At 52.3% G+C, this 23116-nt stretch overlaps 1 protein-coding gene across 4 annotated transcripts in view; it reads left to right on the top strand.

Moving 5' to 3' along the window:
- Nucleotides 1-23116, top strand: part of Jakmip1 (janus kinase and microtubule interacting protein 1) — a 137274-nt gene that overhangs the window by 101767 nt on the left and 12391 nt on the right. For all 4 annotated transcript variants that reach the window (XM_074042656.1, XM_074042659.1, XM_074042658.1 and 1 more), the window contains exons 9-19: nt 561-689; nt 2529-2657; nt 4180-4263; nt 7155-7217; nt 8604-8702; nt 11222-11323; nt 11936-11989; nt 12492-12557; nt 18173-18241; nt 19463-19540; nt 22358-22561. In XM_074042656.1, the coding sequence (XP_073898757.1) occupies nt 561-689; nt 2529-2657; nt 4180-4263; nt 7155-7217; nt 8604-8702; nt 11222-11323; nt 11936-11989; nt 12492-12557; nt 18173-18241; nt 19463-19540; nt 22358-22561 (1077 nt within the window). The remainder of the gene's footprint in view (nt 1-560; nt 690-2528; nt 2658-4179; nt 4264-7154; nt 7218-8603; nt 8703-11221; nt 11324-11935; nt 11990-12491; nt 12558-18172; nt 18242-19462; nt 19541-22357; nt 22562-23116) is intronic.

Here is a 23116-nt window from a genome sequence, read left to right as displayed (position 1 = left end):
ACTATTCCTTCTGATTTTGTAATGTTCTGAGTTGCCTAAAATGAAAGGGGAAGTGAAAACTGTCTCTTAGCAGAGGCCTGAGGATGTGGGCTGTGTATTTGCTCCTCTGGCCCAGCTCTGGGGTCGGTTTGTGGCCTCTCCCCCTGGAACCTTGCCTGCTCCTGGTTTTCACACTCATCCAGATCCTTCTTTGTGCAGCAGGCATCAGTCTCCTGCTTAGTACACACATGCCTACTGTCCACTGAGCGTCCTGGTGCTGGGCACTTCTCAGGGCACAGGGCAGGCCCAGTCCCAGAAGGCAGGGGAGTCAGGGCTCCTTCCACTGCTAGAGAGGGAAGAGGGCTCAGGGGGGCTCTGTAGTTTGTGGGACATCAACAACCCCCAGGCGGGACCAGCCCACTCTGGCTGTGACCCCCTCGGTCAGGTCTGAAGTCCACAGTGACCCAGATACACATTGTAGCCCCTCTGTACTGGGAGGGCAGGGGCTGGGGCTGCCGCCATCCCCCTGCCCGCCGTCCCCCCTCCCCGCCGTCCCTGACATCCTGCAAATTGCCTTACAGAAGCATGTTGTGGAGACATTTTTTGGATTTGACGAGGAGTCCGTGGACTCAGAAACATTGTCAGAGACATCCTACAACACGGACAGAACAGACAGGACCCCGGCCACGCCTGAGGAGGACCTGGATGATGTAAGTGAATAGCAGATATACAGGGCCTTCCCAACTCTGACACTGCCTGGGGGGTGACCTCTGATGGCTTCCCCAGCCCCGAGGCCAAGGGAAGGTGCCCTCCTGTCAAAGTGGACAGTCGTAGTGAGGACAGCAGGTGGGCCCCTCCTTCCTCACTGTGGAACCTGTGGCTGCCAAGGCCACGTTCAGCCATGGACCGTGTGGCTCTGGAGTGCTTACTACTCCAGTGTTAAAGTTTCTGTGTGACATTCTGCTCCTTCTGCACCTCATCCCCTCACCCACGTGTACACACACACGCCACCCCATGGACATGGCATCATTGTCTTTTTGAGTAGAAAGATGAAGCATCCTTGTAGAAAAAAATCCAAGCAATGCTTAGGGGTGGGGAGCCAGGGAGCCACCTGAAGTCCTGTCACCCTGGGTGGCTGCCATGCCCTTCCTGCCCATCTGTACCCATGTCCCTGCTGTGGAGCCAGCCTTGTCCTTGGGCTGTGCAGCGTGGCTCTTTTACTCTCTCACCCATCTGAGTCCCCTCAGGAAAGTCATAAACCCAGTGGGTTCTGGGACTTCCAGTGACAGGAGTGGAACTACCTGGTGACTTTCCTAACTCCAGATTTCATTCAGCACAGACTTCCCCTTCCTGCCCACTGGGCCCACACCAGCTGAGCTGCTACTTCCAGCCCTTCCTTTTCTGCCTCTCCTCCCTGCACCCCATGGGGGCTTTTCCTGAACCCAGGGAGGGGCCTGGGTGAGAAGGATGTGGGCAGACATGCAGGGGCAGGGGGACTGCAGGGATAGGCCTTCTGCTGGGGCAGGTGGCTGCAGACTTCCCTCACTTTCCCCAGCTCCCTGTGACTTGCTTGCTGGGTGTGGACATTGCAGTTCCCAGCACTCCTCATTCTGCACTCTGGACTCACACAATCCCGGGTGGGTCCTTTTCTCCCTCCTGGCAGCCTTTTCTGTGGAGCGTCTTCTAGAATGGTGTCAGGCCAGCTTTTCCATAGCTGAGGGCACTGTCACGTCTGCCCCAAAAGCCCTTCCTCATTGCTCTGCCATTTCATGGTAAACTCCAGGGGACACTGTCACCTCCCCACACGGTCCCCTTGACACCCCTTCTTATGCTGGGAGGAAGGCACACTGTGTCCTGTCAGCCTGCGGCCTTAGCCTGGGTGTCTGGATGGGGCTTTGTTCTCAGCCATGGGCCTTGCCCCAACACGGAGGCTCAGTTTACATCCTGTTACAGTAACTTAAGTTGGACCAGCCGGACATGGCTCTGACTTACTTTTCCAGTCATCAGTAGGTGATAGGCATCTTTTATCAGTGAAACTCACGACCCTGCCCATGCTGTCTGGTGGCCACACGGGGGCTTCTCGTGTGGAAGCATTTAAGGGGTCTCTGAGGTTGGTCATTACGTGGTGTTGAGAGTCCTTCACAGCTGTAAATGGTGCTCTGATGCTCTTTTGTGACTTGCATCTTTGCCATATGGCTGTCTTTGGAGAAGAAATTCCCAGATGTGTGGGTTGAAGGGGGCCCTTACGGTTTAAACCGTCACCTCAGGAGGTGTGCCAGCTCCACGGTCTCCGTGCCCCTTCTATGGGCTCCCACATCACAGTGACTCCCAGGAGGTCGGTGAGCTCTGGGAGGGGCACCGCCAAGGAGAAGGCGTGTCCTCTCAGCAGCCTTCACTCTGGAGTCCTTTTGCTCCCTGGCATAACCAGCTCATTCAGCACTGCAGGCAGCAGTGCCGAGAGATGGCATTGCCTTCATCTGCGTGGACTCTGGCACTCTGAGACTCATTAAGTCACATGCCCGTTATGTTTTCCTCTCCCTTGTATTAAGACCACAACCAGAGAAGAGGCTGACCTGAGGTTCTGCCAGCTGACCAGGGAGTACCAGGCCCTGCAGCGGGCCTACGCCCTGCTTCAGGAGCAGGTGGGGGGAACGCTGGATGCTGAGAGGGAGGCCCGGGTAAGTGCGAGGCCTCTGCCTGGCCAGCAGGAGTGGGCAGAAAGCTGTGGTGGGGTTGGAGGGCAGGGCAGAAGACTAGGGGCGGGGCTGGCAGGACACATGCCCTGCAGGAGCTTGGGAGCTTGGAGTCATGCTCTGTCTGCATGCCCTCTGCTGTCTGTTATACTTTCAGAATTTAAGACCATCATGAGGCCACTCAGTAATGAGCTAACCTTGTAGGCTTTAGGCCCATCTTTCTGCATGGTGGAGGACCCCAAAACATCCCTGCGGGACACTCGACTCTCAGGAAGTCCCCCACCCCACAGTCACCTAGGGTTCATCAGCCACCTCGGTCCAGGCCCTGCCTCCCTTGTGTGGACCGAGCTCTGCCTTCTAGAAACTTCCTCCCCCGGGCCCCTCTCCCACCTTGGAGTTACACAGACCAGGATTTGCTTGACCTTCTGAAGCCCAGGGGACGCCCAGAGAGCACACACCAGGGCCAGTGCTGTCCCATGTGCCCCCGAGGTGGGAGGCATTGGCCCCATGTTCTAAATGAGGAAACCTAGGCTCAGGAGAGCCTGAGTGGCTTGCTGCAGGTGTCCAGCTGGTCCCTGATGGGGCTGAGGACAAGGCTAGGCTGCTGAGGCTCCGAGTGCCCTGAGAAGGGTGTTGGAATCCATGTGGGGTAGACTTCAAGCAGCACAAGGATGTGTGTAGTCCGTAGGCTCTGCCAGGTGGCTGATGCAGATAGGTGCCACCACTCCAAAGTGAGAAGCACCCTGGGAGAAAAGTGGGGGGCAAGAGAGATGGGGAGCAAGCTGCCACTGTGAAATGCTTGGTCTTTCTCCTCTAGATCAGAGCAGGTACGTGACTGGGCTTTAGCTGGGTTGAATTGTTTTGCTCTGTTGTGTTTAATGGTATCTACTCATCCACATTCAGTCAAATGGTTTCCTAGAGAAATGTAGATTCCTGACTTCTCTCAAAAGATGGGACCACGTGACTTCCCATCCCCAGGGCAGCATTGGGCTATAGCTGAGTGGCAGTGTCTCTCTGGGTTGGGATATGTCCCTTCACTTTGTCACAATCATCACCATTCCTTGTTGCCCTAGGCTCAGTTTGGTCCTTGTCTGGGTTTTCAGCGTTGGCTAGAAGTGGTCAAGGGCCACTAAGCCAGCAGGAAAGCACTCTGTAGTTTTGCATGATTGCTGAATGAACAAAGCTGACCAACCTTGGTCAGAGCTGGGCTTGGGACCCTGGTGAGTCTGGCTTCTGACTCACTCACCTCTGGGAGAAAGTGTCCCTTTTCATCCTGTTTGCTGCCTTGTGAGATTGGGGAGGTAGAACTGGCACTTCCTACACTTTCCGCGAGGCTCCAGCCACTGGCAGATGAATGAACCTCAGCGCCACCAAGTGGGCGAGTGTGAATATGCACTCCACACATGAACCCGGTACCAGGCTCTGCTCAGACCCCAGCAGAATTAGTCTGGCTTCTCCTCTCACTTTGCAGGGTGACCTGCTCACTTCCTGGTCCTTTTCATTCCAGACTCGGGAACAGCTGCAAGCTGACCTGCTGAGGTGCCAGGCTAAAATCGAGGACTTGGAGAAGCTACTGGTGGAGAAGGGACAGGTGAGGAACAGGATGGTGGTGTTCCTGATGTGCCTGGAGGGATGATCTGAGGAGCTATATCAGGAGCTCTGGGGACATTAGGGAGAAAACCCTAGTAGGATCCAGATGACACTATGTTGCCATTTAAAAAAAAATCAAAGCATGTTATGAAAGTCCAGATTGGCTTTTTCTTGGTTTGCCAAATTCATAAAAATAGGAGGTAATTCCAAAAGCAAAATGGTGACCAAAATCTTTTTTTTGACTTGAGCTGAAGAGAAGGTGCCATTGCTTGCCAAGATTTAATCCTGGAGCAGACTGATGCCTGTGGCTAACTGAATTACTACAGAGCCACACAGCAGGCCCCATAGCAACCGGGATCCACACTGTGATTGTGTCATAGGCTGGCACTTGAGCTTCTCAGACTTGTGTCACCCTCATGTACCTACTCTGAGTTTGATCAGGCCGGGCCTGGTTGACAGAGAGATGCAGAAAGTCAGTGCCTGGGCCTAGACGGCACCCTGGATCTGGGAGACACAGAGGACTCTGGGTGGAGCCAGCCTCTACAAGGTGGCACCCAAGGGCCGTGGCAACAGGAGGCCCAGAGGTCAATGCAGAAGGCCATGCTCTGTCAGAAAGTTCCTGGCCTGACGGGACACCTAGTGACCACCTAGTAGCTTAAGACTATCTCACCCTTAAAGGGTGTGAGGAGGCTCATCTCCAGCTTGCACCTCAAAGCCCCTGCAGGCAAAGAGTTGTCTGCTCTATGTGGTTCCTCAGGGACCCAGTGATGGAGGCGCCATGTTGTAACTGCTCTACCTAGAATTTGCCTCTGTTTGGCAAGGTAGGTAGAGGCTGTCACATGGCCCAACAGGTACCATGGTCCACGACTTCACAGTGCCTAGAAGCGTGTGTGTAAGGGGGCCCTGCTTCCAGGTGGAGGCCAAGGAGGACCCCAGATCCTGGGGCCTGGTGGGGCACTCGGAGCAGGGATGGTGTGGAGGGGAGGGGTTATGAGAGGTTCCAGCAGGTCCAAGGGTTGCTCGGGGTAAGCTCTGCAGAGCTGATGGCTTGGAGCCAATTCCAGCTAATTTCCTGTTAGGGGAGGGCTCAGGACTGTGGCTGAGATTCAAACTCAGGGGAAGGGCCCATGATCAGAACTCATGCGGGGGCCAAACAGTTTGCCACAACAGACTTTATGCGGGATCTGAGTGTGGGAGGTGGGGCACACAGCCCCCAGGAGCGGGGTCCAGGAGTCGCGTGTCTCTTCCCTAGAAGCAGGTAGGTGGTACTGAGCACACACCCTGGTTGTTGCACAACCTTGGACAAGTTACATAATGTCTTTGTGCCTCGGTTTCTTCATTTATAAAATGGGGCTGGTATGAACACTTTGCCTACTGGGGAAGGGCAAGTAAGGAGACACAGAAGTGGCCAGGGTAGGAAGCAAGGTAAGCAAGGACCAGACTTTCTCAGACTCCATCCTAATTTGCCATTTGCCTCAGTGTCCCTCTTCCAGGCTTAGTTCACCTGTTTGTAGCTTGCCCAGTTACAGGCTATGTCTGTCTTTGCCTCCCACCCTACGGTGCTAGATCCTGTTTGTGGGCCAGCTCTGCCCTCAATATCTCCTGAAGGAAGAGGCAAGTTTGGGGCAAAGCAAATGGTCATTAGGTCAGCAAGCACTTACCAGAGCCCTTGTCCTACACCAGGCCCCTGCTTAGTGCATGAGAAAAATGTGTCCCTTAGCTACTACTGTGTAACAAATCACCCTGAAACTTAGTTTCTTAAAACAATGTTTCATTTGCTCTCCTGTGGATTGGCACCTGGGCTGGGCTCCACTGATGTTTGTTCTGCTGGCCTGCTGTAGGGTCAGTGTAGAGACTGCATTGGTCAGGTGGATTAAGTAGGGCTGGAAGGCTTGGAATGGCCTCACTCTCCTGTCTGGACATTGGTGCCAGCTGTGGCTGGTCTCTCCTCCTTAGTGAGGAAGGCTGTCCTCTTTACCTGGTAGTCTTGGGGCAGGAAAAAAAACAGTAAGCCCCTCTCCCCCCCAAAAAACACTTAAAAGTCTCTGCTTATATCATATTTGCTAATGACCCAATAGCCAAAGCATGTCACAGTTAGGCACAGGTTCAAGTTTGGAGCAACAAGCCCCATCTCTTGCTGGTAGCAGGTGCTAGGTCACATTGAACAGGGTGTGCACACAGATGGGAGGAGAGGTTGGAGCTCACAGGATTCAGCCCTGTGAGCCTATGTGTGGGTCAGCACAGCCATCATCTGGGGTGACTGATGTCAGGTGGAGAAAGCCAGGAGGTGACCAAGGCTCTTCTGGATATTCCCTGTCAGTGGGGTCAGACCTTAGGTCAGACTCTTTGCTGTGAGCACTGGAGTCCAGAGCTGGGTGAGGTTGGAAGGGGACCTCTGCCCTGTCCTCGCTCTGTGACTTACCAGCAGGGGGAGGGAGGAAGAGAGCTGGAGAGGGCTCCATGCCTTTACGTGATCATCTTCCTCCCACCTGACACTGCCCAAGCTGGCTGTGTGTGGCCCTGGCCTGGTCCTGGGGATCCTGGGGTATCAGGACAGACTATGTGTCATGTGCTCGTGGACTGCTCATGAGTGAGATCCCAGCAAGGAACCGTGACAGGGCAAGTCCACAGGATGTGGACTGGCCTTCAGAGTGCAGATGTGCTACCACGGAGCGGTGTCCTGTGCATGACATGGGGACTCGTGCCTGGGAGAAGCCGGATGAGGAGAGAAGGGTGTGTCACAAACTACCATTCTCTTTCTTCAGTGGAAGGGTTTAGGGGGATGATGGGGTCACATAGCTTCTGTCTGCTTCTGTGACCTTTTCCTCATGGGGCTTTGTTGCCTGGCTGATGTCTGCTCAGGCAGGAGTGAACACCCAGTGTTTCCCACAGGACTCCACGTGGGTTGAGGAGAAACAGCTGCTCATCAGGACAAATCAAGAACTGCTGGAGAAGGTATGTGCCACCTTGGAGCTGCAGACAAGGTCATGTGACCTCCAAGGCCAACTGACCTGGAATTGCACCCATGTGGGGACTAGGAGGCCCAGGTCTGAATGGCTCTCACAGGACAGGTGTCTTCTTCTGAGTCAGAGCCCGACTCCTGGGTCTGTCCTCTGGGGTAGGCCTAGGACCTGGACGAGATGAGACTCTTGGAGGGGAGAGGGGGCCTGCACTCCTGGGTTAACTGTAGGAAGGGTGAGGCTGGCTGTCCTCCCAGCATTGGGCTTCCAGGATGCCTCTGTCATTTGGGGTGCAGAGTCTACCCTCATCCCACATCCTGAATGGAGGACATCTGAGGCACTGGTAGTGGGCAGCCCTCGTGCTATCTCAGCCCAGGTCATCCAACTCACCCTGGTTGCTGAGCCTCTGTCTGAGCCTAGACCTCTCCACACCTGAGGGAGTCTCTGTGGGTAGTAGAGACAATGCTTTGGGTGAAGACTGTAGCTCCCCCCTCCTTTGTATAGGAGTCAATTATTTTTAAAGTCAATATGAGCTGTGCCTCCTTTGCCCTATGAAATGGCACCTTCAGAGCCATTTCAACCCTGTGTGAAGCCCCCTGACCAAGTGGTCACTCCCCCTTCCCTCCATTCCAGCCCTGCACCCAGCAGCCTTTCCTGTGTGTCTGTAGACCCATCTCTTCTGGCCATTCCAGGCCAGTGGGTCTGACCCTCGGTTGGCCTTCACTTTTAAGCATCCTTGAATGCTAGTCCTGGATGACCTGGACCTTGCTCTTGGGGAGAAGGCCTGGTCTGTCTCAGCTCTGCTGTGAGGCCTTCTCTGGCTCACACTTTGCTTTTGTCCAGGTGTCTGGGGTGGGACAGTCACCGTTGTGTGACAAGCACATGTGTCAGGAGAGCTTGGTGACCTGTGCTCTTGCTCACCAAGTTCTGGTGAAAGCTGTCACACCACTTCCACATGTCCCCTGGGGACCTTCTGTGATCCTATGACAGGGGAGAAGGGAAATGGGGACCAGGTGGGCATTCTGGGGCCCTCAGTTCTGCACCTTGTCTCAGGGAGGTGTCACGGCCTTGGGGCTGTGACACTGCTGTTCACTCTTTTGGGCAGAAACTGAGTCATGTAATGTGTCCCCATTTCCAGCTGGGTCCAAATGCAGGCAGGCTAGCTTCTGAAGGTGGTCTGTGCTCTCTGGGTAACTGCTACTGTTGAGGCTCTGGTAAGAGTTTTGTGGGTAGTAAGAGAGCCCTGAGAGCCAGCTGCAGCCAGCTGGGGCTTGGACCAGGGGCTGCTCCTGCCCTATCCTCTAGTGGCTGGTTCCCTGCCACTCCTAGTACAAGACTGTGGCTGCCACTGCCCATTAATGCACAGGTGTCTTTGCTCCAGATTTACAGGCTGGAAATGGAGGAGAACCAGCTAAAGAGTGAAATGCAAGACGCGAAGGACCAGAACGAGCTGTTAGAATTCCGAGTGCTAGAGCTCGAAGTAAGAGACTCTCTCTGTTGTAAGCTCTCCAATGGAGCAGACATTCTCTTTGAGCCCATGAAATTCGTGTAAAGCTCCCTGCCGTTTCCACGCATGTGTGAAGGGACGTGTTACCGTTTCTCTCCTTCCTTCCTTCCCTCTTCTTCTTCTTCTTCTTTTTTTTAAATCTGTATGTTCAGAATAATTTCACTGCCTTAACGTGTTCTGGAGGGGATGCTCGCCGAAGTCTGTGGACCTGTACCAGAGCTAATATATTTATTGCCTATGGCTTGTTTTGCACTTAATAAAATAATTTGTTTTTGCAATATTTTGCCTTTTTTATTTGTGTTTCATTTCCATAACTACTTCTTTCCTGCATGCATAGTCACTGGACGTGCCTTCTGCACACTCAGACAGAAGCACTGTTGCAATTAATAACACACCTTTTTAAGTGATCTTGCATGTAGCAAATTTCACTTTTTGAAACAGCAGGGTCTGACCCAGCCAGCTGTTGACTTTCCATTGTGTTTAGTGCCAGTTTGGGCCTGTTTTCTGTTTGCCAAGGTAAATACAAGGTAAGTGGAGGCAGGGCAGAAGGCTGGATTAGAATAGGTGACAAAATTAGATACATTGCTCAAACTCTTCTATCCAGTAAATACAGACGCGGGCACTGCAGCATTTGCACTAAAGAAATTATTATCTGTAGCTCAAAACTACTGGAGGGAGACTGGATGCTGTTCACATGTAAAAAGTGTGTTCCCTCCAGGAACTTCCACGGGGCACCGAGTGCGACTCAGTGAGAGAACATTGATTGTTTCATTGCTCCCGACTGAAGTCTTGCCTCGGGTGTGTTACTGCATTGCCTTGCTTTCATGGTGCCTCACAGTCCCTTTTGTTTCTGTTTAAAAGTCATCAACATTTAAACATCACTTAAGTTTTGTGACGAGCTTCTGTAAGCTCTGTGACACGGCTCTGCTCTCTCAGCTGACACCTCTGCATGTGTGAGTCCCCTCCGTCGAAGTGAGCGACTTCACTTGTCTGTGGCTTCTCTGATTTTGTTTTCCCCTCCTGCTTGAGTTCAAGTTCTGTCTGCATTAGAATCTTCCCACCTGAATCTTGTCCTGCTCGTAGGGACCAGGCTGAGTATCTCCCGATACCAGGTGCCACTGTGTTACTCAGTTCTTGCTTGACCTGAGTACTTTATTTTGGAAGTCATGTGAGGTCATCATGAATATCTCTGCCACTGTTAGAAACCTTCCTTGAATGAGCCCCTCTCAGGAGAATTCCACAAACACTGCTTGGGTTACTAGAATTTTCTTTAAGTGTCTCCACTGGCCTTCAGAGCCATTGGAAACCAGTTTTCTGACTTTTGTTTGTGAAAAATATAAATTTCTTGAATGTCTTTTTTTTCTATGGGAGTCCCGTTAGATAAGTATCCATGGTGGGAAAGCGAACACTGCAAATTCTGTTCTTGCTCGTAAGCCTGTTTCACAGCTAGCATGGCCAAGTTGGGGCTTCTAGAAATTCACTGACCTGAAAGCCCCCCTCCTTCCTTCCGCCCCCCCCCCACCCCGCCCCAAGAGCAGCTTAGTTGAATTCTTAATAGAGCCCACTGGTTGTGTAGCTATATTCTTCCGGAGTGGTCCAGAGCAAGTTATTTTTTGTCGTACTGTAATTTCTGTGAAATAAAAGCAGCTTGACTTGAGATACAATTATTAGTCAATCCTAACTCACCTGCTCGTGCCATGGGCTTAAGCCTGCTCTGGGTGGGAGGCACATTCAAGACCAGGACGCTGCTCTGCTCGTGTGTTTTATCCCTGGAAGCAATGTGGTTCCTCTTGGCCTTTTAAAAACTTGTCGCTTGGTATTTGATTCACGTGCACCTCTGTTGGGAAAATCCTTCCTTTGCAATTGAGATTTGACAATAAATCTAAGGCAGGGGTAGAATGATCACTGGTTGTGTTAGTGTGGTTCAAAAAAAGAAAATGGTGAGCTGAGCAACAGATTATAGTGGAAAAAAAGTAAGGCGGGGGCCAGGCCCTCCTCTGCCACTCACAAGCAGGGGGACCTCGGACCCAGCTTTCCTGAGCCTCTGTCTCTATCTACAAAGTAGAGTGATGGTGCCTGCCTTGAGCGGTTGTCCGAGGATCAAACAGGGTAAAAAGATGTGTGTGACACAGTTATCCACTGTAGCTGGTGGCTTCTGTTCATCCTTGAAATTCAGTGCAATTATTTTTCTCAAATTTTGTAATTTTGTGACTTCCTGGGTTTTCAGTCTTGCAACAGGCAGATTTGTGAGACCCTGTTAACCATTTCTTCCTAGCTGAGTGGGGAAGAAGTAAGCAAATGCCCAAGGAGGTCTCCTGTTGGAGACAGGTGTGAAGACATCGTTTGTCATGGACGAGGATTGTGAGGTCCTAATGTGTGCCATATGTTAACCCTTTACCAACTGGAACTCGGTGTTTGCAGATAATATGGGAAAACGGCAAGTGGCAGATAAACCAGTCAAGTTCTGTCTTTAAACCGAATCTTTTCCCCAGGAGAGAGAGCGGAGGTCGCCAGCCTTTAACCTCCAAATCGCCACCTTCCCCGAGAACAACAGCAGCGCTCTCCAGCTATTCTGTCACCAGGAAGGAGTTAAGGTAGTGTGCTTGTTGGGGGGGGAGGTGCCCACTCACCTGACAGCCAAGGGCTTGCTGAGTGATGGGCTCCATACTGGAGGGGGGTTGTGTCTTTGGGTTAGGGACAGACTCACTTGTCATGAGATACCTCTGGGCTCTAAATTGAAAGCCATAGGGAGTTAATATTTTAAAGGGTCACCAAGTGTTGCCCTATGTTTATCCAGAGAGTCTTGGGACGTTGGCTGACTGCAGACTCAGCCTGGCCATGGCCTGGCTGTGGCCTGGAATCTCTCCGAGACTGTCTCTTGATTATGAAACCCAAATGGCAGTACCCACCCAGGAGGCCAGAGTAATGAATAAAGTGTCTAGCCCAGTGCCTGGCACACAGGACTGGAGCCCTGCCAGCCCCGGCGGGTGGCGTGTTGTGGACTAGCATGACTCTGTGAGCCTCCAAGGCAGTGTGTGTGCTGGTGGGAGGCTCAGCAAATAAGCAATAGCTGTGCCCAAGATCAGAGCTAGGTGTAGAGGTCCCCTCACTGTAGGAACCAAAAGGAAAGGAAGGCACGAGGCCATGGCTCTGGGAGTTGGTGTGGACGGTCTTTGTGGCTCACAGAAAAATGAAATCTCTTCCAGGATGTGAATATTTCTGAACTTATGAAGAAATTAGATATCCTTGGCGATAATGGGGTAACTATGAGCGATCGGTTTCTGGTTTTGTGTTCTTATTTTGATCCGGGTTATTCTGTGTGACTTTTTTTTTTTTTTAATTTCTCTTTGATTTAAGAGATCTAATAAGTGCAATGTAAGGCTTTTGTATGGCCGTGTTCCTGTGTGGGTGGGTCTGCACTTGTCAGAGTGGGGTTCTGAAATGAGATTATCCTTACAGCCTATGAGTGACAATGGGGGACAAAAGCCCCCAAGAACCAATTCCAGAAAGATGGTGCAATGACTCAAGATTACTGAGATCAGAAAGTGACGATCTGCCTTTCTAAAAGATTGGCTTGAATGAGGTCCTTTTCTGAACACCTTCATGCCACAGTGGAATGTCCCCGTCAGAGGCACAGGAGCCTCTGAGTTAGCGAGAGAGGGCCAATCGTTGGGGTGCAGCTCAGAGAGGACGGTAGTGTTGACTGACTGCCCGTGCACTGGGATGCGCTATCAAACGCCCTTGCCCGTTTTTGTGTTTTAGAATTTGAGAAATGAAGAACAGGTTGCAATAATCCAAGCTGGAACTGTGCTTGCCCTGTGTGAAAAGGTAGACCCGGTGGCATTTCTGTGCTCACATCTTGTTCCCGCACCCAGCACCATACAAGAAACTGTACATTGGAGTGTCGCTTTGTCTGGGCGCATGTGTGTGGGTCCGTCCGCGTCTGCATGCACATCTGCATGCTTTTTGTGTTCAGGTGGAACGTCACATGCTCATTGCAGAAAAACTCAGACCACGAGAGGAAATAAAACTTCCGTCAGGGAAATGCGCTGTGACATTGGCTCATTTCCTCAGTTTTAGCTCATGTCCACTTTTCTTAGCTTAGTTCAAATCACACTTACCGTCCATTTTTTTTAACCCTGTGGAAAATGGCTCACATGTGGGTTGCAGTGGCTCTGCACATTGCCACACACAGTTGCACCTAAGTCCTTACTTGTCCCTGGCAATGACGTGTGGGGGTGTTGCCATTTTTTCCTATTTTCTTGCATACACTGGGTGGGCACCCTCACACACAAATTTCCCTGTACGTTTGAGAGCCTGTCCATAGAGTGTGTTCTAGAAAAAGAGTCCTTGGAACAAATGGTAAGACCATTTACAAGGGCTTTGGTATCACCAGCAAGGTTTCCCAGAACACTGGTACCAGTCACAAATCCACCTGCAGCATTGCCGTGGGCGGATCTGATCTCATGCTAGCTGTGGCATTTTACCACTAAGAAATTGACTGGCAGAAAGCTCATGATATCACGGTTTGCATTTTCATCAAGGGAAGTTTTCGATGTGTATTACCTATTTTCTTCTTCCTTGTGAATCATAAGTGATATTTCTTTTGAGGATTTTCCACTGAGTTTGCTTATTCATTCGTTCATTCATTCATTCAGTCATTCATTCATACAACAAATAAGCATTTGTTGTAACTGTTTTTCTTACTGACATTTGTGTGCTTTACATATTAAAGATGCTAACTTTTAACCTGTTTTCTTTTTTTTCAAAATACATTCCTGGTGTGTTTGCCATCTACCTTGGTTCAGGACATTGTAGATACACACAACTTTTCCTGTTCTGTCTGTGGATCTTTTCCTTTCAGAGCACACAAGTGAGACTTTAAAAGGCTCCTTTTGGGACAATTAGGTCTTCATGATCATCAGAACTCCTTCCAGAATCTTTGGAAGGACATTTAAGTTAAGAGTTTTCTTCCCCTCGCCCCAACCAAATAGGCTGGTGTTAGAATAGCAGAACTCTGTCCAAGGTCACATACTTGGGAAAGGGTGACACGGGACTGGAACCTAGGTCTCCCTGGCTCTTCTCACATGGCTGAACTGGACAGGATGGATGAGACAGGGCTGGTGAGAGACAGGTCTGGCATAATGCAGTCATATTGGGTACACAGCCCCTGTTGTCAGCAAAACTAAATGTGTCCTGTCTCCCGTAACAGGGCTCTGCATGGTGTCATCTCAGTGTGACACCACGTGGTATGTGCCAGTCAGCCTACTCCACATAGAAGAGCCTCTGGGCCCTGAGGGTCTCACCAGCAGCAGGGGTTGGCAAGTCAGTCACTCAGGCTCCCAGAGCCACCAAAGTGAGGGTCCCCATGTTGCAGGGCCAGTGTGAGGACCAGCACCACACATATTTACGTGGAGCCAGGCACCACTAAGCCCCAGGCCAGGCTGGGTGCCTGAAGGTGCTTCACCAATGCTGTGGTTTGATGGACAGAGTGGGAAACTGCCCGTGACACAGCATGGCTGGGTTGCAGAGGGACAGGGCCAGCAGGTGTTGGGGGACTGCTGTTTCTCCAACCCCCATAGTTCTAGACGGCCAGGACTGCAGGTAGATGACATTAGGGACCTTGTGGGAGCAGCCAGTGCAGAGTTTTCCCATCTAAGCTTTCCTGACATGTGCCTCCCACACCTGACACACAGGTGCGTAACAAGCCCTGCACCCTAGGTCCCCAGGGCACCTCATCTCTCCCACCTTTTTACAGTGGAGGAAGTGGGGCCCATCTGGCATTTGGCTACTGCCTGCTTTGACCCTGCAATCTCCCGCTCACCTCCCAGCCTGTACTCTGCCTGCCTTTGCCAGCCCCATGCCAGCTGCTGCCTGTCTGTCACTGACCACCAGAACCTCACCAAACTGCTCAGACCGACTGCTTCGGGCCCTGAATGCAGTGCCTCATGTGCCCCATGAAAGTGGGAGGAAGCAAGGGGCTGATGTCCATGAACCCCAACTCTGAGTCTGGTGCAGAGGCGCCCAGCTCCCATGTGGGGACTGGACTTCGATCAGATTCTTCTCAGATCTTGTTCTGGGAGACTCTGGCCTTCCTGTTTGTCTATGAATAAAGGTCAAATCAGTTTGGGAGTGACTGTGTATCTCCTCCCTGCTTAGAGAGAATGTTCAAGAAAGAAATGGGCTGGGCTGGTGGGGTGGCTCAAGTGATAGAGCACCTGCCTGGCAAACATGAGGCTCTAAGTTCAAACCCCAGTACTACCAAAAAAACGAAAATAAAAGAAGCCATTGAGCATGGTGGAGCTGGACCCCTGAAATGCAGGTCGCACTGCACAAGGGCATGGCCAGTAGTCCACTTTTCCAGGGACCTGGGGGTGTCTTGGGACTTGGGAATTTCAGCTAAAATGGACAGTGAAGGGTAGACAGAGGCAAGTCAGTTACCTGGGAGTTGAGAGCAGGGCTGAGATGGGGGACCTGGCAGTGGAAGAGGTCAGTCACAGGCCCCAGGTAAGCCCCTCTCCAATAAAGACACCTTTCTTAAAAACCTGTCATTCAATGCACCGTGGATCTGAACCAGCACAAAACCTGTTTCTTGTCAGTGAAGAACATCCCACAGTGGTCAGGAGCATCCTGAGATGTTCCTGTGATGATCTCACAGCAAGTAGCACCCTCCGCCTGCCCATGCCCTGCTTGTGTCATTCACTGAACCCTGCTCTAGGATGCAGGCCATCCCCATCCTGACCCTATCAGACCCCGCTCACCTTGGCACAGGGCACCTGGCCAGCAGAGATGCTCAGATGCTCAAGCTTAAGGCACGAGGACTTGTGGATCATTGTCAGACGTGCCTCTTCTCCCTCAAGTTCAAGACCATTCGAGAAGTAGACACAGAGCTCAAAGAGATGGGTCTTTAAACACCCGTGTTCTTGCTGGTTGCAATGGACAATGAGGCTTAGTTAGACCTGTGGTCACCGCCAAGCTTTCTCATAGTTAGCCCTGAGTCAGCTGAGGTCTTGGGACCTACCCTGAATGGAGAGGACAAATCAGCTTCCAGCTGCAGTGGCCCAGGCTCTGCACAGAGGAGCCCTAGGAGCAGAGTGTAGAGCTGGCTTTACACCTGTGACTGCCCAGAGGATGCTCAGTTCCTTGTCAGCGTCTCCCAGTGGGCGAAGCCACCTCTCCTCCCTGCCCAGACCTCACCCCACTCCCACCAACCCCCAAGTGAGATCGAACTATAAGCAGTAAATAATGTCTCCTTGGAGTGAGTGAGGCTCAGTAAATATAAAGTCCTGACACCCATGGCCACATCTCCTGCCCAAGTTTCTCTGCCCTTCAGATACCGTCTACTGTCCCAGGTGCTGAAAAGGATACCATGCTAAGGTTTCCTTCACGTGCACACTCTGCACACTCAGGTCTACCTTTGACCACCACCACCATCCAGCACCCCAGGCACTGCAGAAACTTCTGAGAGTAGCTTGGTAATGACTCATAACTGGGAATTTTCCCATTTTAGTTCTATTCATTTTGCGATTGCTTGCATTAGGATATTTCAAATGAAGCATTTTAAGTTCCTTATCACAAATACACTTATCTATTCCCGAGAAGCCTGGCCCCACACCCAGCAGTTTTTAAGATCCTACTTGGTTGGGGTCACCTTTTGCTGCTGCCCCCAGAGCCATGGGAGCAAGCTGACCTTGACGTTGTGGGGGTCTCTGGCCATGGCTTTACCATCTCTTGGTTCCGTTATGGAGCCCACCCACACCCACCAGGTCCTCACACCCCACAGCCTCCTTCACTCAACACCTGTTTGTTTGGCACCCACTGTGTGCCAGGCTCTGTGCTGGGCGAGGACATGGGACAAGAGTCAGGTGTATCTCTACCTGTACCACTGGGGAGAACTAAATAGACTATAGCGTCTGTCAGGTGAGCGTTGTGTCAAGGTGTTCAGATGACAACCCTGTGGACTTGGGAAGCAGGGTAGATTTCCTGGAAGAGGTAGAGCTAATTTGGGACTAGAAGCTGGGTAGCTCTGTAAAGGCCTAGGGCTGAGGCTGGGATTGGGACTGTTTGGGGGGCACATGAACAGCATGTGCAAAGGTCCTGAGGTGAAGGAAGGTTTGGCTAGTCTGAGGAGTTAACTGTAGCTCCGGATGACTAGGGCTCAAGTTTTGAGCAGGGAGCAGAACCTGCTGGGTGACACTGTGAGACTCAGCAGGGCCACCCTGTGCCTGGCCTTGCCAGCTACATTGTTAGGAGTGAGGGGATGTCTGGAGGGCTCTGATCAGGAGCAGCTAGTGAGGACAGGGAAGCTTTGGGCAGTGTGCAAGTAGTCAGAGGTGCGCCTGGGTCCTGGGAGGTATCTGAGTTGGGTGGTGACCGTGGTTGAGAAACAGGAAGGGTGTCCTGCCCCAGGGGATCTGTGCAGGGCAGAGACACATCAGAGTATAGGGGAGGGCAGAGCCAGAGGGCAAAGGTCAAGGCAGGGTTCCAGGGCAGCAAGAGTTCAGGGTGGCTCCCTGGGGCCAAGGGGCTGCAGCCAGAGGAGGAAGTGGGGAGCCCAAGGAAGCGAAGGAGAGCCTCAGAGTTAGGAAGAGGTGCAGTCACTAAGTTAGACTGCAAGGTTTAGCAGTTAGCATGTCAAAACCCGGACACCCGTCGGTGACACCCCCTCTCCTTCCCTCCCCGCAGGTCAGTCACCTGGGGATGGGCACTTCCTCCCTCTCGGGTGGGCTCCCCACCTACCTACACCTGCCTCTGCCTGCCTCAGCCTAGGCCTAAGAGGGGTGCAGACAGGCCTCTTGCCTCCTACCCACTGTTTGGGAACACACTCCCTTACGGTCATGGCTGTCTGAGGGTCACTTTGAACTCTGCTTTTATGCCCTTGCCCACCCTGGCCTCGACCTCCTCTGTCAGCCCCCACACCACGTGGAGGGAAGAGGACAGAGGCTCTAGAATCTGATAGGCTGGGTTCCATATCCTGATCCCTACTTATGTGACCTTGAACAAGGGACTTAGCTCAGCCTCCATGTTTTCACCTGAGAAATGGGGAGGGGTGCTGCCTAACCCTGGAGGGGTCACAAGAGGATCAGACGAGGTCACAAGTGATGCACTCAGTACATAGCATTGATGACAGCAACCGCACACATGCTCACTGAACTGAGTCTCCCGAGCACACACAGCCCTCCCTGCTCCCGTCCCCCTGCACTGAATCCTCGCTTCCACGCTGCATACATGTTCCCTGCACACCTGTCACCTCTTCACATGCAGGCCTGCTGTGCACACACACCCACACCCAGGCACAGGTCTGTTTGGCCTCCACAGCCTCCTCCATCTCTGAGCAAACACCTGTCATGCATGAGGCTGAAGCACCTGTGCAGACTCTGAGCCCTATCCCGAGCAGAGGTTCTCACCTGGTCTCGTCTCCTCCCTGCCCCGCTGTCTTCTAGTGGCTGAAGCAAATAGAAGGAACCGAGGCGGCCCTGACCCAGAAGATGCTCGACCTGGAGAAGGAAAAGGTAAGACCCACCACCTGGGAGGATGACGAGAGTAAGTGCACACCTTCCACACTGCAGGAGGGCCGCCCAGCTTTTTCCACATTTATTTGTTTGCACACATTTCTAAAGCTGCTTTTGCCTTCCCCTTGGGGCTGTTCTGGGTAATTTCAGGCAGTCACTTCCTCTCTCTTGCGCACTTAGTTATTCTCCTAAGACACATTCTCAGAACCTTTGCTATGTCCCAGGCTCCCAGGCCCAGGTCCTGTGGTCACACGAGTAAGTGCAGCCTGAGGACATTATAGACACGGTGGTGATGCCCAGGCACTTGGCCAGTGACTCTTGGGGACCTGGGCTTGGTCTTCTCATCCATAAACTGGGGTTTTGAATCCATGCCTTGCTGGGTGTGCCCATGGGGGTGCCACACACATAATTAGTCTCGCACAGTGCTGGGCACCAGGGGTCATAAAGGGTGGAGTGGGGAGGTTGGTGACTCGTGAGGGGCTGTGGCATATTGGGGAACCATTGTTACGAGCTGAGGGAGGCCAGAAAGACCTTCCAGAGACCTGGTTCTTGAGTTGTTTAAGGCCAATTTGAGTTTTCCATGTGGAAATGGCAGGTGAAAGAGGAGGTGGCAGAATCACACAGGCTGGGAGCATTGTGTGGGATGTGAAGAGCCTTGAACAGGCCCCAGAAACCTCCAAGGAGCTGTGGACTCTAGGGCAAGACTCTGGTCCTCTCTGGCCCTCTGTTTCCTCGTCTGTAAAATGAACTGGCAGAGGCATGAGGTCTGGTTTCCAGACCCTCATGTCAGTAATGGAAAGAGATTCCCTACTCGGGTCAGCTCATGCTTGCAGGACATAGAGGGACTTGGAGGCTGGGGTGGTGCTTGGCAGTGACACCAAACAGGAGGAGGGGCTATATTCTAAGCAGAGAAGAACCACAGCGAGAAGTACTGGTATGGCTTCAGGGGTCCCCGGCCATGGCAAGAGGAACCTAGAAGGACTCCTGCAATTTGGGCTTGGGAAGGCGATTACAGGTGATGTCTCTTTATTGAAGTCAGGCACCCAGTAGACCAAGGTCCGCACAGAACCCCAGGGCAGTGAGGGCCTTGCTAGGCACTCAAACAGGGCTAGCAGGGAACCACTGAGTCCCTTCTCCTGAGCGTCTCCAGCCTGGCGAGACAAGGTGAATAGGTGGCTCTCACTCAGGGCTCTCCCTGACTGGTGCCTCCCTCTCTCCCAGGACCTGTTCAGCAGGCAGAAGGGCTACCTGGAGGAGGAGCTGGACTTCAGGAAGCAGGCCCTCGACCAGGCCCACCTGGTAGGACCGGAAGTGGGTTGGACACTTTGGCTTTTTACACTCATGTTAGAGGCTGTCTTCCCTGCCAGGCGCTGCCTGCTTCACGTGTGACTAGAGTGACCTGCATGTGGTCACTTGTTTCCAGTCACCCACGACTTGAAAAAATGCTCAGTTGCCTTGGTGGTTTCTTTAGACATATTTATTCAATAGTAGCAACCGTTTGAGATGAAGAGGAAGAAGCTTTCCTGTATGTTTGTTTATATTTAAATGTTTATACTTAAAATCCCATGGGGTGGATGGGGGTGGGGGGAGTTGAGTGAGATAGTGGACATTTCCAGGTTGTCACCATGGTGGAGAATTGAGAGTTTGGGGCCACCTCTGTCAGAGGCAGCTGGTGTCATGCAGTTGTGAGCCAATCTTTGTCTAGATTGTTTGCAGTTAAAATCATTTTACAAAGTGAGTTTGCACCTAAGAAATGCAGAGTCTATGACAAATCACAACTTTCAACCTAGTTTCCATGAGAGACTCCTGATCAACGACGGAGCAGGACACCTGGCAAAGCTGGTCCACGTCACTGTGACTGGGCACTTCCTGTCTAGGCTGAGGCTTGACCCCATGAGACAGGGAGCAGGAGCTGAGGAGAGATAAGGATGATTAAGCCCTATAAAGACACAGTATTGCCCTTCCCATTCTTGTTTTTGACACATGATATGACAACAGTCCTGGGGGCAAATGACAAATGAAAATACTCTTATCTGTACTCTAGGCCAACTCCCTCTCCCCCCTTTAATCACTTTGATTTTTCCTTGCCTTCAAGTTTTGGTCCTTGTAAATAACCCCAAATGACATGCCATTTCTGTCCACACAGCCTGGCCCTCCAACCACCTCTTCAAAGCTTTGGGGAGCACATCTCTACAGCAGGGTGCTGGAACTTGGCAGCCCCAAAGAGGAAGTGTGGTACAATACACTTGGGAACTTTCAGGGATTTCCGGGGCCTTAATATGCTGAAGGATGGGCTGAGGCTCCAAGAGGGATGGGGTGAGCCATTTGCTAAGCCCCCTGCATTACAGGGATTTTCAAGGGGCCTTTTACAGAACTGGCATGTTCCAAAGCACACGTTGGAAAACCATGGTGTTACACTGTTCCTTAGTCTAAGTCCTGCTTGCAGGAAGGCGTTTGGGACCAGGGAGATTTGGCTGTGCAGAAGACACCTTTTGCATGCTGATCTGTGCCCTGTAAAGGCTGCATTCATGCCTGAAAAATGCCCCCAGCCTGAAGTGGGCAGGGGACTTTAGTCTCATGACCAGACAGGAGTCATTGTGCAGCACTAGAGACTAGAGAGACAGAGAAGTCAGTTGCTCCCTGAGTCCAGGCTGGGGCGGACAGGTGCTGGACGCAGAGTGTGGAGTGAGGACTGAGTGAGGTGGGGCAGTGTTTTGGGTTTGGGAGAGGTGTCCTGTCTGGAAGCTGCTAACCCCAGGGTCTCCTAGGAGTTTGGCTATTGGCCACAGGGTGAGCCAGCAAGAACAGCACCACGGAGCCCAAGTGGGCCTCCTTGGTTCTGCCATTGTTTGGACTCCACCTCTTCACTGCCCAGTGGCAAAGCAGGCAGTGGGGAAGGCATTAATGCCTGTAGGTACAATCGGTCATGGCCTGATGGGTTGGGATCCGGTCTAGAAGGTAGATAGTCTGCTGTAGTGAGGGTGGTGCAGGGCCAACAGCTGGGCCCTGGGCTTCACCCTGCCTCGTGGCACTGACCTTTGAGATGATGAGGGGCTTGTGGTTTCTTTGCAAGAGAAGCTGCTATAGAGCCTTTGGGGTGGGGCTTTAGGGAGACAGCAAGGGAGGCAACTCTCTCCTGTGTCCCCAGATGTCTGGTGAGGTGACTATGTGAGTGGAGTGAAAGGATTAACGTCTTCTAATGACTCAAACCCCGAGCTCCCCCAAGGCACTCCAACAGCACCAATGTCTCAGTCACCTGTGTCAACAATGGGTGTCTTGCTGTTTCGGGGGAGGTGGTAATCAGAAACTCATTACCATTGCTTTGGGTTCAAGTTGCATTCTTAGAGCAGCTGACCCGAGATGTGTGCACGTGAGACACCTTTGTCACTGGCACATTAGTAAAGGAAAGATTTGTCCTCCCCAGGGCAGGACAGCAAGCTGGAAGCCACAGTTGAGATGTAGCTGAGTCACAGCTGTTGTGGGACTGAGACCTCCCCTCAAGGGGGTGTGTGGGAGAGTTGGATTATTTCTTCTTGTTCTTGTCCTCTCATGTACAGAGGATGGCTTGGTTGCACTGAATAAAACACTGAGTGATGTGCGCATGGGCTGAGGGGACTCCCCACTGCCCCCTGAAGGCTTGCTGCTCTGCTCAACCCTGCATGCCCCTCCCTGGCCACGAACCCCTCCCCAGCAGCCTCTGTCCACATTGAGAAAACCTAGCCTGGCCTAGTCCCCTTAATCAAGAGTGCTAGGTCAAATTACGGTGCTGCTTGTCAATAAGTTGATGACCTTAGAAGACAAAGGGTACCCCAGTTCAATATTCCTAGGGCTTTTTTTTTTTATTAGAGGATACTATTTTAATTGAGAGATTAAAAATTCCTTCTAGCTGAAGTTCTAAATAAATGGGCTGTGCCTTTTACCTAATATGATTATGGTTCTTTTGGGGGATTTGGCAAGGTATCCGTGTATGTTTCTGCTATAGGCAGAGAATTTATAGTGAGAGTGGGGGTAGAGAGAAGTTTGGTGGGCAGAAAAAGCTCCCCATCCGCATGCATGTGCACACACGTGACTGTCACCTCGCTGCAAGCTCAGCTGTCTGTGATTTGGGCCTCGCAGAAAATCCAGGACCTGGAGGCCACGCTGTACAGCGCGCTGCAGCAGGAGCCGGGCAGGAGGGCCAGTGAGGCTCTGAGCGCCGGGCAGCGCGCGGACCTGCAGGCGGCCGTGGAGAAGGTGCGCAGGCAGATCCTGCGGCAGAGCCGGGAGTTCGACAGTCAGATCCTGCGGGAGCGCATGGAGCTGCTGCAGCAGGCCCAGCAGGTAGGGGCGGCCACGGAGCGGCTTCTCCACCCCGCCCCCCAAACACGACGGGTACCTGGTGTCTCCCGCACGTTCATAGGAGAACTGGTAGGCTGTGTTTTGTTTTCGAGATAGGGTTTCTAACTTTGCCCGGACTGGCCTTGAACTTGAAATCTTCCAGCCTCTGCCTCCTGAGTAGCTGGGATTACAGGCGTGTACCACCATGCATGGCTATATGGCAACCTTTTATTCTTTTATGAAGCATGCATACAAGCCAAATCCACTCTCTGGGCACCTGCCCTCCTGCGCTGGGTTGGCGGCCTGTGGCCACAGACATTGGCCAGATGTCTTGCCATATTTTGTGATGATGAGTAAGTTGAGGTTTGGGCCAGGAGGCTGTGTCAGTTGTAACTCTGAGGACCTCGCTGTATCCCAGGGTTTGCTGTCCTCTGTGCTGCTGAGCATGGAGGGAAGCAGTTCCAAGGCTCCTGCCTGCAATGAAGAGTGAGTGACTCAACTCGGACAGTGTGCACAGCCTCCCTGGGAAAGTGGCACAGCTCCAGTGGCGGGCAGGGC

Source organism: Castor canadensis, chromosome 9 (genome assembly GCF_047511655.1).
Source record: "Castor canadensis chromosome 9, mCasCan1.hap1v2, whole genome shotgun sequence".
NCBI lineage: Eukaryota > Metazoa > Chordata > Mammalia > Rodentia > Castoridae > Castor > Castor canadensis.
Note: the sequence above shows the minus strand (reverse complement) of the source record. Positions and strands in the feature narration are given on the sequence as shown.